At 32.4% G+C, this 16,362-nt stretch overlaps 1 protein-coding gene across 5 annotated transcripts in view; it reads right to left on the bottom strand.

Annotated features, from left to right (window-relative positions):
• Positions 1 to 16,362, bottom strand: part of LOC122526446 (protein scalloped) — a 153,640-nt gene that overhangs the window by 67,525 nt on the left and 69,753 nt on the right. For 4 of the 5 annotated variants that reach the window (XM_043649842.1, XM_043649846.1, XM_043649844.1 and 1 more), the window contains exon 2: positions 9,501 to 9,581. The exons of the other annotated variant lie outside the window; for it this stretch is intronic. In XM_043649842.1, coding sequence (XP_043505777.1) covers positions 9,501 to 9,537 — 37 coding nt within the window. In that variant the 5' untranslated portion in view covers positions 9,538 to 9,581. The remainder of the gene's footprint in view (positions 1 to 9,500; positions 9,582 to 16,362) is intronic. 5 annotated transcript variants of the gene reach the window in all.

Below are 16,362 nucleotides of genomic sequence, written 5' to 3' on the forward strand. Positions count from 1 at the left end.
TTCCATAAGCTAAAGATTTGTCTTTTTATATTTAAACAACAGGAAGAAACAATAACGAGGAACGTGTGCGTCAACGATGGTTAATTTCTCATTTTGTATCATAAATCCTAAGAATTAAACGTGATTGAATAAGAAAAAAGAAAAAAAAAGAAAAAAGAAAAAAAGAAGAAACAGAAATAAAAAGAGAAATAAAATAAAATACAACGTAACAACTTGACTTTTGCGGAAACGCATTGATCCTAATTCATCTAAATTCGCTGATTCATTATTTAAGTGAAAACTTTCCGCGACGATAGATTCTTTTTCCATTCCTCTTCGCAATATTGTTGCAAATCGCTTCGTTGCACAATCGCGTGCAATCGATACTACTAATGACAGGAAGAAGAAATAAAAAAAAAAAGAAAAAATTAAAAGAAAGAAAAAGGAAAAAAAAGATTAATCATCGCAAAAGGATCACGAAAGATCCGTGTATCATTACATATACGTGGAAATAAATATCCGTCTGTATCCGATCATCGACGAATTATAAAAATGAGAATAATTATAAACAACAAAATAAATATTCCTGATTCTAAAAGGATAACGAGTAAGGAACAAGAAAAAAAAAAGAAAGAGTTTCAGCGATTAACAAGTTTATTCTCTCGTCGTGAAAAACGACAACGTTAAAAAATAAAAAAATAAATGCAAAAAAGAGAGAAAAAAGAAAGAGAAAGGAGAGAGACAAAAATATCCGAAAAAAGGGAAAGAGAGCGAGAGAGAGAGAGAGCGAGAGCGAGCGAGAGAGAGAAAGAAAAAAGGTGAAACGAGTGAAAAAAATCCTACGAGGAGAGACAAAAAGACAAGGGTGGGGGAGGGGGGGTGTACTCTCCTACTTGTTGAACGTTATTTCACTCTCGATCCGATCCGTAAAGCCTCGTCGTGACGCCGTAACGAACCGTGTACGAGCCGGACCAAGTTATTTTCATTCCGCGCGTCGCGAATATCGAGTTCCAGTGAAAAACCAACGAGAGAGAGAGAGAGAAAAAGAACGAAAAAAAAAAAGAGAAATGATGAGAGGGAAGAGGAACGTCAACGATCGTAAAACGATAGACGCGCCGAATAAAGCACGCGGCTTCGAAATGCGTCAAAGTAATCGGTTCTCCCTGTGGACCCCTTTTCTACCCCACCCCATTTCACCCCACTCCACCCTACCCATCATCCCATTCCATCCTATTCTGCCCTCTTTTACCCCCTTCTCTTCCTATACACCAACCACGCTTCATCCCCTTTTCTGTATTGGTAAAAACTAGTGTGCACGTTTACCTATACGTGTATGTATATGTGTGCGTGCGTGTATGTATACTATTACATATACCACATATACATAGAAACGAACGAGAGAGTTCAGCGATTTACAGGAAAATTTATTGCCAGTCAGCCCTTCTATTCTCTTTTAAATTCTCGATCCCTTCTATCTGTAAATACTATCTATCTATTTAAACTATCTAATTTATTTTATTCTCCTTGTTTTTTTGGTTTTTTTTCTTATAATACTTTTTCTTTTGTCTTCGTTACTTTCGCATCTTTATATTATTTTATTTTATTTTATTTTATTCTTTTTTTATTTAATTATTTATTTGTTTGGTTGTTTTTATTTATCCCCCCTTGTCTTCCGTTTCAATCATCCCTACTACGTATAAAGAATTTAAGGGTTTAGTACGAATAAAATTCGTATCACGTATCATCATTGCTCGTTTCACCCCTATTAGTTTTTCTTTTTTCTCAACTTATGTTAGCCCTCTCTCTTTTATTTTCTCGAATATATATAACCACGCTTGGTACGATATTATATACTGAATAATTTATATTTAAATATTATTTACCAATGGTAAATAGGTGGATATAAATAAATATGCAGGTTATATGTATGATTGAATGTGTTCCGTGTATGCGAATAAAAATGAATTGTAAAGCGACGATCGTGGAATTGCTAATTCGTAGAATTATTAAGTCGAAATGAGAAAAACAATGAACAAAATCAACGAACAGAATAAACGAACACATACATATATATATATATATATATTAGGCTACTAAAAAATGATATAATTTATATGATAAAAATATTCTAATAATAAAGGAAAAAAAGTGATAGGTATATCTATCGAAGTGCATTGTCAATCGTAGGGAATTCATTTAAAAGCGACGATCAGTATTCAAAGGAGCACACATGCGTACATACACATACACAAACACACACTCTCTCTTTCGAATCGAATCGAAAGCATGGACAAGGGTCGTCGAGCAAGCGGAAGGGACGGCTTTGTGTTTTCTCATCCTCTCTTCCTCTTCTTTTCCATTCATCCTGAGCCTCGAAGCGAGTAGTAGTAGCTCAATGAATTGGCGAGAGCCGCGGCTCGCTAAATTTACGGCCCACTTGCCCACATCGGAATGATTTCCATTAACCACGATCACAATTCGCGTTCGCGACTCGTACACGTGCTGTGTTAAAGCACCGTGCTGCACGCTCTTGCTGCAATTTCCGTTCTTAGCTATAGCTAAACTATAAGAGCATATGAGAGAGAAAGATATATAGAGAGAGAACATCCTGTTCTATAATACCCACTTATGCCACTTCAACGAACATACGAACGAAGAAAGTTATCCCCCCAACGTTGATCTAACAGAAACAACACGCTACTTACTGTATATCCCAACTATCAACTAAATCGACAAATAATCACTACGCGGACGTGTCTTTTCTAACTAAAAATCATCTAACTTAACTTCCTAAGTGATTTATTCCGATATAACTTGGACAAGAAGAAAATGAATTATGGCAATAGTAATCACGGTATGTGTGTTTATATATATATATATACATTGCTTACTTTCACTTTCGTGTAAGCGAGTTTACGATAAGGTACAACCAACGGATAAAAGGTACATTATTATTTTTTGTCTGCTATTATTTTATTTTCTTTTTTAAAATAATATAACTTCCTATCGTATAGGTTTGCTTTAGCGTTAGCGTTAGAAGATCTTCTTCTCTCTTATTCTATCTTTTATTTTGAAACAAATCTGGTAATACTATCTTATCGTATAAAATGATATCTCATAATTATCATCGCGCGACTACTGAAGTAAACGATTAAAGAAATAAATAAAGAATAGAAATAAAAGAAAAGAAGAGAAGATATTTTAAGGATAATATCGTATCGACGTTTTGAACATTACCTTTCGATTTGGTTGCAAACCAGCTATAGAAAGGAAGATTTTGATTACAAACTGAGAGAACACCATAAATTAACGTCTTACTACACATCGCGTTGCACGTATACTGACATCATTCAAAATACAAATATCTAACGTCCTTTATCGTTATCAAACTTTCGCGAAGCAAGGACGAAAACAAATAACTGTTATGTTTATCAATCGATACATCGACCTATGATTTCTATTTATCTTATTGAAATTTTTCACATTGGTTTTATTATTCTCATTTAATTTGATTGAAATAGTTTCTTTTTTTTTCTATTAACATTTTAACAAATAAATGATCGATATACATTTGTAAGATATTAATAATAATTTTAAACGAATGATTAGTACCTATATATATAATATATATAGAAGAAAAAATATTAAATTAGAATAATTAGTAATATATAAAATATGAAGTACACGTATAATACAAGAATTTAAGAAGTAAAACCATTTAAGAGGTGGAGGTGAAGGGGAGAAAAATAGAACGGCATTGTGGAAAGAGTAAATCGACGTATAAAGAAAATAAGAAAGAGAGAGATAGATAGAAAAGGGACGACGAGTCGCACCAATTACGAACTCGTTCGAAGACAGCCATTAAGAGTCAGAGCAAACAAACGACTTTCCCTTTTTGCCATCTCGAAGCTCGATCGTCCTAACGACCGGTGGTATACACACACACACAAACACACACCTTCTCACCAACTGTAAAAGAGAGAAAGAGAGAGAGAGAGAGAGAAAAAGGGATAGGACAGTTTTCTTTTTTCTTATTTGTTTCTCCTACCCCCAAACCTCATGCCCCCTCCCTCCCGCCCTCCCTCGTCGTCTTATTTACCGATCGGTTTCTTTGTCAAGCTTTCGCGAGCCTTTGATCTCAGGATTCAGGACGACGACGACGACGACGACGACGACGATGACGACGACGAGGAACGCATACCGTCGTCCGTACCGATCGTCCGGTTCGACCGGATTTTCCACAACGTTGCACCGGGTTTGCGCGTGCGCAATAATTCTTCTTGTGTTGGCTGTTTGCTAACATAAGAATTGGTAACAATGATATATAGGGGATACATGTTTTTCAAGGATATATTTTATATCGGTTAAACGTTTCCATATCATTTGTTGATATCACGTAAAAATCTAATTTAATTCGATGTTTGTACTATCCATATAATTGTTATTTCAATTATTAACTAATTCAATAATAATGATATATCAAATATTAACAGGTTAAATATTGTGATATAGGATATATGTACTTCGAGGAAATATATTACCGGAGAAACGTTTCCATATCATTTGTTGATATCGCGTAAAAATCTAATATTACCGATCTTCGAACGATTCGTAATTGGTATATCAATTATTAACTAATTCAATAATGACGTTTTAAGAGATTTCAACGTTATTCTTATGCCCATATTATACCCTTTTCATAGTTTATGCACACAATTTAAGATCATATATCAAATATCGTTTAAAATCATTTGCTGATATCGCGGAAAAATATCGTATATACCGATGATCCGTAATTACTACTTATAACAAATATTAACACATTGAATAATGGATTAAATTAAATATAAAAACATATATATATATATATATATATCCGAGAATGAAATAATATCTATCTTCGCGTCACGATATAAGATAACCACAAACGAAAATGAAGATCGTCTGGTAGAAATGATATTTAATAATCGCTTGGAACGTAATCATCATCAATGTAATAAACGTCAATGAGAGATAAGAATATTTATTTATTTTATTTTTTTCTCAATGGTCAGCAAAAGACTATTTCCAACCGATCTTCTCTTCCATTCTTTCTTTATCTATCTATCTATCTATCTTTATCTTTATCTCTCTTTAAATTCTAAATGGGATATAAGGTGTCATTGTGAAACACGCGACGAAGGAGCCCGAGTAAATCGATCCATCGTTCGTATATCGAAAGTCCACGCTTGTATTCGCCGCAAGACCTCCTCACCTATACAAACACACATCCACGCGTACACATACATATACATATACATAGAATACATGGATATACAAGTTGCGTATAAGAACAGCAACGAGTACACGAGCAAAATGGACGCAAGAGAAAACTGCTGTGATGTCCGTCCGATGGAGAACCGTGAGAGGCCATGGGTTGCAACCAAGAGAAAGAGAAAAAGAGAGAAAAAGAGAGAGAGAGAGAGAGTAAAGTAGTGCTTTTCTTGTTGCGTAAACCACTTCGTTTCTCGCGTGACTATCCGACGCGATCGCCTTGATTTTCCACCCCGGGAGGTCTCGCTCGTTATTCTTACTTTTACCCTTTTCAATTCGAATCCTTTCTTTCTTTCACGTCCGATGACTTATACATCAAAGAAAACGAATCATCCTTTTGATCTTTCCGATTTAATCACTTTTTCTTTTTTCTTTTTTTTTCTTTTATATCAAAACCAAGTGATTCTTCTTATCGATAATGTTATTCTGTACAATAAAATATCGATACCTAGAAATATATATATATATGTATATATAGTAGAAGTATTTTAGTGATTTTTTGTTTTTTAAATATGAAAATAATACGAAATCTTTCAACAACAAAATTCGAATAAAATATTATTATACACGGTTTTTCGATTAATTTAACAAACAACTCAAATCTTCTCCTCAATAATACCTTTTCCGATATATTAAAATCCTTATAAACGAACCCAAAAAATATATATTAAATAAAATAAAAAGAAAAATAAAAAAAAAAAAAAATAAAAAAAAAAGAATAATTACATTTAATTGTAAGTAATTTTTACTAAAAGATAAATCGACGAATTCGTAAATTCAAACGAATCCTCGAAATAACAATAATAATCTAAAGATAATAATACCTTTTCCAACGAGATAAATAAGTATACATACATACATACATACATACATATATACATATATATCTAAGTACCGGGTTCGAATTTACTATTCCACATACACGCACACATTATATACACAGAGTTACACAAATGGCATATTGCCGATTGTGCAAAATCCAGCATCCAAAGTGTCTACATGATAATAATAATAATAATAATAATAATAATAATAATAATAATAATAACAACACACATATATATATACATATGTATCGAAAATACATAGGTGATCCGCGAAGTTGAGTAGGTAGAACGGAGTTGAGTTGAGACCCCAACAACAACGACGACGACGACGGTCTATCGAGGTCGACCGGTTCTCCAGCAGCCGTCAGTCGTTAAGGGACATTGCGACACGCGCGCGAGCACAAATACACACACACACACACACACTTACATTCATATTTATATACATGTGTGTGTATATATATATAACAGGAGAGAGAGAGAGAGAGAGAGAAGGAGAGAAATTAAAAGAAGAAAAAAGAGGGTCTTTTCTATCTCCGTGACTCCCGCCATAGCTACACCCCCCTCCCTCCCCCTAATCTCCCCTAATCCCCGCCCCCCTTCCCTACCGTCTTTCCAGCATGTCTTCGACGTGGTCGTTGACGAGCTCCAAGAGAACTCTAGGAATCGCAAATAAATTCTTATTAGTTCGTAGCTGGAATACTCCTCTAAATGCTTAGATGCACGACAATGCGAATTTATTATTATTATTATTATTATTATTATTATTATTATTTTGCTTATCTCGTAAAGCAAAAGTGCCACGCCTAATCGTCAACCCACGCGTTATATCGTTTTTATTTCTTAATATAAAAGTCAGACGGATCGATGTTATTTATTCGTTTATGTATTACGTGTAAGGAGGGATTTATAGAATATTGTTATTTGTTAAAGAATTATTCAATTAGAACAAATGTTAGATATTAGAAATACGTTGATAATTATGAATTATGAATAATATTGATTTTAAAATAATAGAATTATTTATTATCCAACAATGAATTTGTGACGAAAAATCGAAAAAAGATCGAAAAAAAGAAAATAAAATAAAATAAACGAGTATTGTAATCTTTCTTTATTTCTTTAGTTTTTTTGTCAGTTTGAAAATTATCGACGAAAGAGATCAAAGGTTTAAATCAATGAAATTAAAGCAATTAGATATGAAAAATGATAGACGACATTAGAGAAGGAGTGAGAGAGAAAGAGAGAGAGAGAGAGAGTTTAACTTACAAGGAAAATTAATGGAGAGACGAGATGACGTTTTCTTTTATCGTATAAATTATTCATGAAACTTTGTCGGAAGAGAGTATGGTAAGAATAAAATGGAACGATGGCACGATTTGTTCCATCCACACTGACGGATGGTGTTGCATGAATTTGGATTGAGCTATCGAGGGATTCGTCTTAATGGCTTTCTATTTTCGACACCTTACTTGTAATCGAACGAAGGAAAGAAGAAGAAACAGAAGATTTGAGTAAATCGAGCAGGAACGAAATTATACAACGCCGTTAGTAAATGACTGTTCAATTTGATTGATATACGAAGAAGACTGGAAAATAACGCGTTACATGCACGTGCATAAAATTAGATTGTCTAATAAGTATGATGTCAGAATTTTTAAACGGTTTATATTTCAATATTTATATGCTAGTATTTTTTTAAATTAGCAATTCAAACATTACTTATTTAACGAATCCACGATTATAAATAAGACGTATACTTTTCGTAATCGAATATATATATTTTTGTAAATTAAAATTATTATTCGTGTATTTAAAAAAAAAAAAATAACAAAACAAAATAGACGCGAGTACGTTATATTTTTGACAAATCATTTTCTTTCTATGTAATATGATATAATATTTTGTAAATAGGATATAATAATAACACGGAAAATACGTTAGTATGATTTTTGATTTATTACTTCGCCGTCCTTTTGTCACTTGGCGCGTGGCCCATTAAAAATCAAAAATTTCAACAGACTTCAAAAATACGAAAGTTAAAAGCCGAGAAATCTGAATAAAAAGAAAATTACATTTGCCATTTAATTAATCAACATTTAACTAAAGATAACAAACACATTTCTGTAATTGTCTCTCTCTCTCTCTCTCTCTCTATCTTTTTCTCTTATGACTTTAAAAAAAAAAAAGAAAAAATTAGACGAGAAGGAGGTAAAATAAGGAGCTTAAAATATCTCGCTTGCCATTCGTGAAAGTAACGGAACGGGATAAACGATTTGATAGAATTTTTCTTGAATGCAGGAACCGGTGGAGAAGCAAGTGGTGCGAGCGACTCGCAAGAGTTTATGATTTTGCTTAATTAATGATCACTCTCTTTCTACCGCCCCACTCTTTCGCTCAATCTTCCCCCACCAATCTTCGAAAGCAAGCTTCAGGACTCGTCGTCGTTCCCCCACCACCATTGCTACCACCACCAACTACTATGCCGGAGGGCAACCGTTGGTAGCGGCGGCCATTAGCCCGCGCGGATTGCGCAATTTCGGGAAATTGCGATGTAATTCGCGGTTGCGGCCTCGAAAGAACGACTCTCTTCGTGGATTCTACGAAAGGGATTCTCGTTCAACGAGATCTCGACATTTTCCTCCTCCTCCTCCACCTCCTCCCTCCCCCACCCATACACCTTTTCCTCCTCCCCCTCCTCCTCACTCACTCATTTCTCCTTCGTCCATGCGTAGTCTCGATATTTCGCGGAAGGATTGATCGGTTGATGAGTACTTTTAGGATTATGATCGTTCATCGATGATCAAAGATGAAACATAATGACGTACCGAATGAGTTCGTGGAAAAATTTCATATCGTTCTATACATTATAATAATTTTATCATTAAATTGAAATATTTGATATACTTTACAGAAATTTTCCTCCAACAGTTGATTTATCGAATTAAACAAAATTATCGATTTATTATCTGTTAAAGTATCTACGTGTTTATTTTCTTTTTTTTTTTCGACAAAGCAACATTTTTGAACAACCAGTATAATTAATTGTGTGTGTATATTTATTAATTAGATTGTGCCTATAGATTCATTCAATTTCACAAAAAAAGAAATAGATAAATAGATAAATAAATAAATATGAAATATATAAAATAATAATATTAATAATAATAATAATAAAGCCAATGCGTGTTCATCATGCTAATTCACCCCTACACCTTTCTCCCACCACCAGAATTTAATAAAACCTTTGGTAATGTGATTAATTATAAAAACTCGAAGAAATAAAGGAAGCAAATAGAAAAGGAAGCGCGAGATAATTTCTAATATCGACTCGCGCTATTTGGATAGGAAAAAATAAAAAAAGAAATGTGTCTACAATACCGATGCTATTCTGAGTATTGAGATCCCAGTCTTTCATGAGGATTTCTCGGGCAGGTCAGGATGACGGCGACGTGGATGCACCTATAATGCAGACATTTATCGTAGGTATATATAAATCACAAATTATAATTATTAATAATAATATTTATCTACGTGTAAAATACCCTTTACTCGCGTGTGTTATACACAACGCAATTTCATATACATTTAAATAAATACAAAAATATAAATGAATTATATTAATCGCCAGATTAATAATATCGTTTGAATGTAACAAAAAATGACTGCTATTCATTCATTACATTAAAACACTTTTCATCGATCAGTATTCGTAATAAAATATCATTAATTATTGCCCTCATCGATATGTTATTAATTTAATTCAAATATCGACGAATTATTTATAATGGTCATTTGACCAATATATTGACAAGAAAAAATAACATATAAAAATACTAAACAAATAGCTTATTTTTCAGTCATTGCAATATAAAACAAAACTTTAACGAACAATTATAGATACATTAGTTTATTTTTTGTTTGTTTCGTCATAAAATTTAAATTATTATAAAACAAAGCTGATAAAGCAAATGAATAAAAAAAGAAAAAAAGAAATCGGTCAAAATATTTCACTTAATATAGGTTGGTCATAACGTAATCGTTAAATACGTAGCAAGAGCAGAGGTTTTTCTTTCGTTCTGCTCGCAAAATACCGGACGTCCTGACTTTCACGCGAATACGAGTTTCTGTTACGCAGTGAAATCGGCGTGTTTTCAGTAAGCATGTGGATGATGACGATAATCTACAAAGAAGACTACGTATACATATATATGAACAAACAAACGAATAAACGAACGAATGAACGAACGAATAAGATTCTTATTACGATTCTTCTTTCGTGGTTACGCTCGTCGGCGTCTTCGGAAAGCGTGGAGATGACGAGCAAAATGGTAACAAGAGAGCCAGCCCTACTTTTTGATTCGATCCAATCCTTCCTCCTTTCGACCAAAAATTACATAACTATTCTTCCTAACACATATTACTTACTATATTCAACTTTATTCTACACCTCTACGATACTATTACGACATTAACTTTTCATCCCGATACTGCGAGCGAATTCTGATTTTTATATATTTAATTAAATAAATAACGATACTTATAACAAATATGTATTCTTATGTATTGTTCTATCTACCATTTGTTTAATATGACTATGCGTAAAAGATTAGTTGCCACCTTAATATTACCAATCTTTGATTATTATTCAGCAGCTTATACAAACATCTCAGGAACATTACAAACTAAATTACAAAGAAAGTTTAACGCTTGTATTCGCTTTATCTTTTCGTTATTGCTTTGAACCAATACTACTATACTACTATTATAGAACTATTATACTTTTATTTATTATTTACTATTTTCTTTTTACATTTATCTACTTACTGTGCGTTACTACTAATATAATGATAAGTTTAATAATAATTACATAATTTTAATTTTTGTTTTGTTTTATCTATACATTACATTGTACTATACTGTAATTAATGGCCTTTAGGAAGCCTAGGCTCTAGGGTCAATAAAATATTATTAAATAAAAAAATAAAATAAAAAATAAATATCTATTGTTTGTCCTATTTTATAAAAATTTAATATCTCTATTCGTAAAATATATAATATCATTTACAAAACTTAATGTTAAAACCAGTTCGATAAAACACAATTCACGTATTTTCTACTATCATTGGATTTGATTTATCACTTCTCTCAGTCTCATCGTTCAAAGTGTAGAACAAGTTTATTTTGTTTCCAATGACAAATCAAATAGAAAAAGATCGTTTATTAGAAATAAAAATACATTGTTATATAGCTAATAAATGCGTCTAACGAATCAACGAGTATTAATCGAACACAACTAACTAAACAATTTTTAAAAAGTGAAAAATAGAGAGAAAGTTTGTTCAAATCAGATATAAAGAACGAAAAGACGCGATACTAAGGGAGGAGAACTACTCTGCTTAAATTTAGATCTTACGAATGTCCTTCGAATCCGAAAATACGAGTGGAGAGTTTAAGTCCGTGCGTGCTACGTTCGCAAATCCAGCCACGAATTCTGTCAGCAGTTAAAAAAATAAAAAATAATAAAAAAGTAATGAAAGTTAAAGAGTGGGAGAGAGAGAAACGTCTCTGGATTTATTATCGAACCGATTTATGTTTTATCCCCCTTCCTTTCTCGAGAATTGAATGATTGAATTACCCGCTAAACCACTGTCTTACTAACACACATACGCAAACACACTATCACAGAACACGGACAAGTGTCCTCACGTAATCGTCTCGTTGTTACATAAGTTTTAAGAAATCGATGTTGTTTTAATACATTTAATATACTCGTCTCATATAATATACAAATTTATGGGTGTGTGTGTGAATGTGTGTATGTGCACGCGTGCGTTTACACGCATGTGAGTGCACGTGTGCATTCGTTTAGTCTTATAAATGAGTATATCTACGTGTGTGTCTGTATGTATATAAGTAAATGAATTCATGGTCTAATCAATCTTCTAATTTTTTTCAAAGGCATTAAGTCGCAGATGAAAAAACTTGGGCGTGAATCAATTTTCGTGCTCGTAAATCCAAATTCAGGACGCTTAGTGAACGTGGGACGGGACACGCGTGAGCGTAGGTGTACGAAAATAGATCGAAAGAAAGAAAGAGAGAGCAAGAAACTGAGAGAGAGAGAGAGAGAGAGAAGAGTCTTCTGAACCATAAAGTGCTTGCGTTATGATACACAAAGAGAAAAATAATTATCTGAGAAATATATGTTTTATTTATTCATTTATTTATTTGAATCGTTTAAAATTGCATAACCGATGTGAAGGGGAGGGGATAATTTAAAAAAAAGTTTTCTATTAATTTAAAAAAGACTACCGGGTGTCCCTCTTTCTTATTTATTTCTGCAAAATATTCGCAATCCGATGAATACGAATTTCTTCCAAGGAGGAAAAATGAATAAAATGAAAATAATAAAAGGAAGGGGTAGGGTGTTGGGGAGGGTGAAATAAAAAAAAAAAAGAAGAAAGTAGGAGCGCATGTGCATGACGAAAGCTCGACTTCGTTTTGCAACATCGACATAATCTTTTCCTTTCTCCGTTCTCCAAAGTCACTCTACCTGCATACACACAGATATATATATGTGTGTGCGTGTGTGTGTGTGAACGTAACGAGTTCTCGATTGCTATTAATGAAATAGACGAACGAACGAAGGAACAATTTCTTACAACGTTTGACTTTCGTATTTTTCTTTCTTATCGATAAAAAAAAATAGAAGACGAATAGATAGCACAGATAGAAATAGAAATAAAATTTAAAAAAAAAAAAAGAAAAAAACAGGAAAAAAAGTAAAAGAAGAAATATCCTTGAGATGAAATACACAAGAACGTAGCATAATGGCTACCCCTCCTCATAGCTGTGTCGGAAGAATGCGAGCTCGAAAGGACAAAATTCCTCGTCTTATTTTTTTTTCCTTTTCTTTTCTTTTATCTTTATTTATTTATACTTTGGATTCCTTTTTTCTCCTTCTTCTTCTTCTTCTTCTTCTTCTACTTTTTTAATTTGTTTATAAAACGATAAGGAATCTCGAGGGTGAATCCTGGCCAAGGTAACATCGTCCTTGCATCTACGAGGACGCGTGCCTTCGTAACGACGTTCACGTGTAATTATCATTTATCGAGTAAAGTTTTCGATGGAGTTTCGTACTTTCGTTGTTCGACCGTAACAAATTTCTAGGGAGCCAGAGATCTATATATATATATATTCGTGAACTTTACTTTAATCGTTTCTAAATGTTACACCATATAATAATAATAATTACTCGAATTTAAAAGTTCATATTCCGTATATTATTGAATCAAATTATAGGTGTAGGTGTCTCTTACAAATTTCGTCGTTACAAAATTATAATTTAAAAAAAAAAAATATAAAACAAACCAACAATAAGAATACATTTGAATATATTCATTCTTTTTTCCAATCTCATTTAATCGATATAAAATTTCTCAAACGATAATAATAACATTATAATATGATCGATGAAATAATAGTATTTTATGAAGAATAAAAACTATCCGATACGTAAGATGTATTAATGTTTACAGTGATACTGACACGAGACAAAGAAACAAAAAATGATGATACGGATAAAGATAAAGAAAGATAGATGGATAGATAAAGATCAAAAATATCCGATGGGAAGGTTCGTTACACGCGACGTACCCTCCTCCTCCTCCTCCTCCTCCCTCGGGTTAATGTATCCTCACGTTTCTATCCTAACGTAGGAGTTGCGAATCGTTCCGCGAGCCGAGCTCGACCTCTATTGGCCTTTCGGTCTTGATCAACTCGCTAATTAGCCGACTTCAAGGAGTAATCGAGCAACCGGCTTTATACTACCCACTCGTACCATTACTATTCTCTGAATCCAGCTTTCTCTCTCCAGCTTTCCTACTTCTATCCGAGATACAACCGAACTTGTACAATTTGCACAAATTCTCTCTTTCTCCTACTCTACCACTACCCTCTCCCCTCCCCCCACCACCCTCCTCTTTCTCTGTTTTTTTTCATTCTCTTACTTTCTTTATTTTTCCTCGTGTAAAAAAAAAGGATATAACGTAAGATATCCAGAAACAGTTTTCTATTACACGAATCAAATATCTATTTAGAAGTTTGTGACGAGTTAGAGAAAAAATGAAATGAGAGGATTGTATTTTATTGTAATGAAGATATCAAATATATTTAATGAGTACGGGATGATGTGTGTGTGTGTTTGTATTTAAAGTGTTTGACAATGTTGAATTATTTCGATTGAAATGTTTGTATGGAAAATATATCACGAAAATATAAATTGTGTGATTGAAATTGATATAAATTTGAATGATATTATTTTAATGTAGTATAAATTTAATTCGATTGATTATTTGTAAATATTATTAACACGGTTTTCGATACAACGTAGTAATCGTGTTATCTCGTATAGATATGAACTATTTGAATGAATGTTGAATTATTATATACGAAGGAATATCCCAAAGGATTCTATGGTGGTCTTGTTTGAAGGACTTGGAGAATCATCGAAGGATCTCAACTTAGACTTGCAAAATGAAGATCGAAATGCATTATGGTGAAACTTGAAAGCTATTTGCAAGAGTATTGGATAATCTCCGCAACGATATCTTCCTAGAAGTTTTAGAATCAAAGCAGTTTCTGTAACAACTAACTGTGCAAAATCATCCATAACTTATTTCTATATAACATTTGTCCTTGAGAAATGTATATTTATTTTTAAATAAATTATTTGACATCGTTACTATATGAGCATAAAAAGAAGAGAGAAAAAAAAAAGGTATACATAGTATTGGAATTATTGATTGCATTTAATTATTACGCGATTCTTGCGACTAATGTTTGTTATGCGAATCCAAATTCGTCGAATTCATGAATATTTCCTGAACGATTAAAAAATGATCGCATAAATTTACGAGAAAAAATAAATGTGTAATGTTTTATTTATGTTGCCCTCTTTTTTACGAAGTTAATAAGCAAATATAACGTAATGCTATTTAATATAAAAGATGTATAAATAATACAATTATTTTTATATTTTATATATTTATATATATATAATTGTTGTAAGAAAAAAATATGAATTCAGTTTTCCTTTTCTCTTACATACATTCTTATTATTATTGTCGAGATATTAATAATAACATTTTCACAAAGTTAAAAAGGAAGTTTAGCGGTATATGAGAAGATTTTTTTACGACGCATTTCATTCTCAAATGTAGAATGCTACTCGCTTTTAATATAAATTGTTGGAAACAAAGGCGTCGTAATTATAAAATACTCCATCTCTCGACTATATATTCTCACTCGTAACCTTTGAAAATTTCCTTCTACTCGCGTGTGTTCCATCGATCGATATATGAAAAATACAAAAAAACAAAACAAAATTCCGAGAGAAATAATACAGAATAATAATTGTATATATAAACTCTCGTTGTTTAATTCGCATGAATTTTCATTTTTAAGGATACAGTATGAATATAATTATCATTCGAACGGGAAATATAAATGTCGATAATCGTATATCGATAAAATTTAAGTTTATCACGTGTTTTATCTTATTACAGATTATACGATATTATATTAAGATTTATTCGTATAATTATTAAACTTATTTAATTTACGAATTCAAATACACGTTACCAGTATGATTAACTCGTTTACAGACAATTTATCAGAGAAACTTATAATATTAACTTTTGCAAGCTATCATTTCACGAGAAAATAATAAATACCGAGTCAACTTTATCATGAATATATAATTATCCTGAGAAAAATGAATTGTATTACTTCACTTATCAAAAATAATAAACAATCAATAAGATATAAAATCGTATATATTATAACGACAATTCGAACGAGATATGGGGGTGGGGGAGATCAATAAAAATGTTTGAGATTCGTGAAAAACGAAAGGGTGTATGTATCTATTAAAAAAAAAAATAAAAAAATAAAAAACTAAAAAAATAAAATAAATATAATAGAAAATATCGATAGAGAAAAAAAAACAAAACAGGAGATAGCAGGTAGTGTGCAAAAACATCGTAATCGGCAGGCATCCACGTAACGCAGAATTTCTGATTTTCCATTCGAACGAACCAGATACGAATCGTGCCGTTTGCATCGTGCCGTTTGCATCGTGCAGTTTGCATCGTGCCGGCGCACTCTCTCGCAGCCCACGAGTTATGCGCCAAATAAACCATCGGCGTGGTAACTCATGCGATTACCTGAAACAACACTGGTG

Source organism: Polistes fuscatus, unplaced genomic scaffold, assembly GCF_010416935.1.
Source record: "Polistes fuscatus isolate 324 unplaced genomic scaffold, CU_Pfus_HIC Scaffold11, whole genome shotgun sequence".
NCBI classification, from domain to species: Eukaryota; Metazoa; Arthropoda; class Insecta; order Hymenoptera; family Vespidae; genus Polistes; species Polistes fuscatus.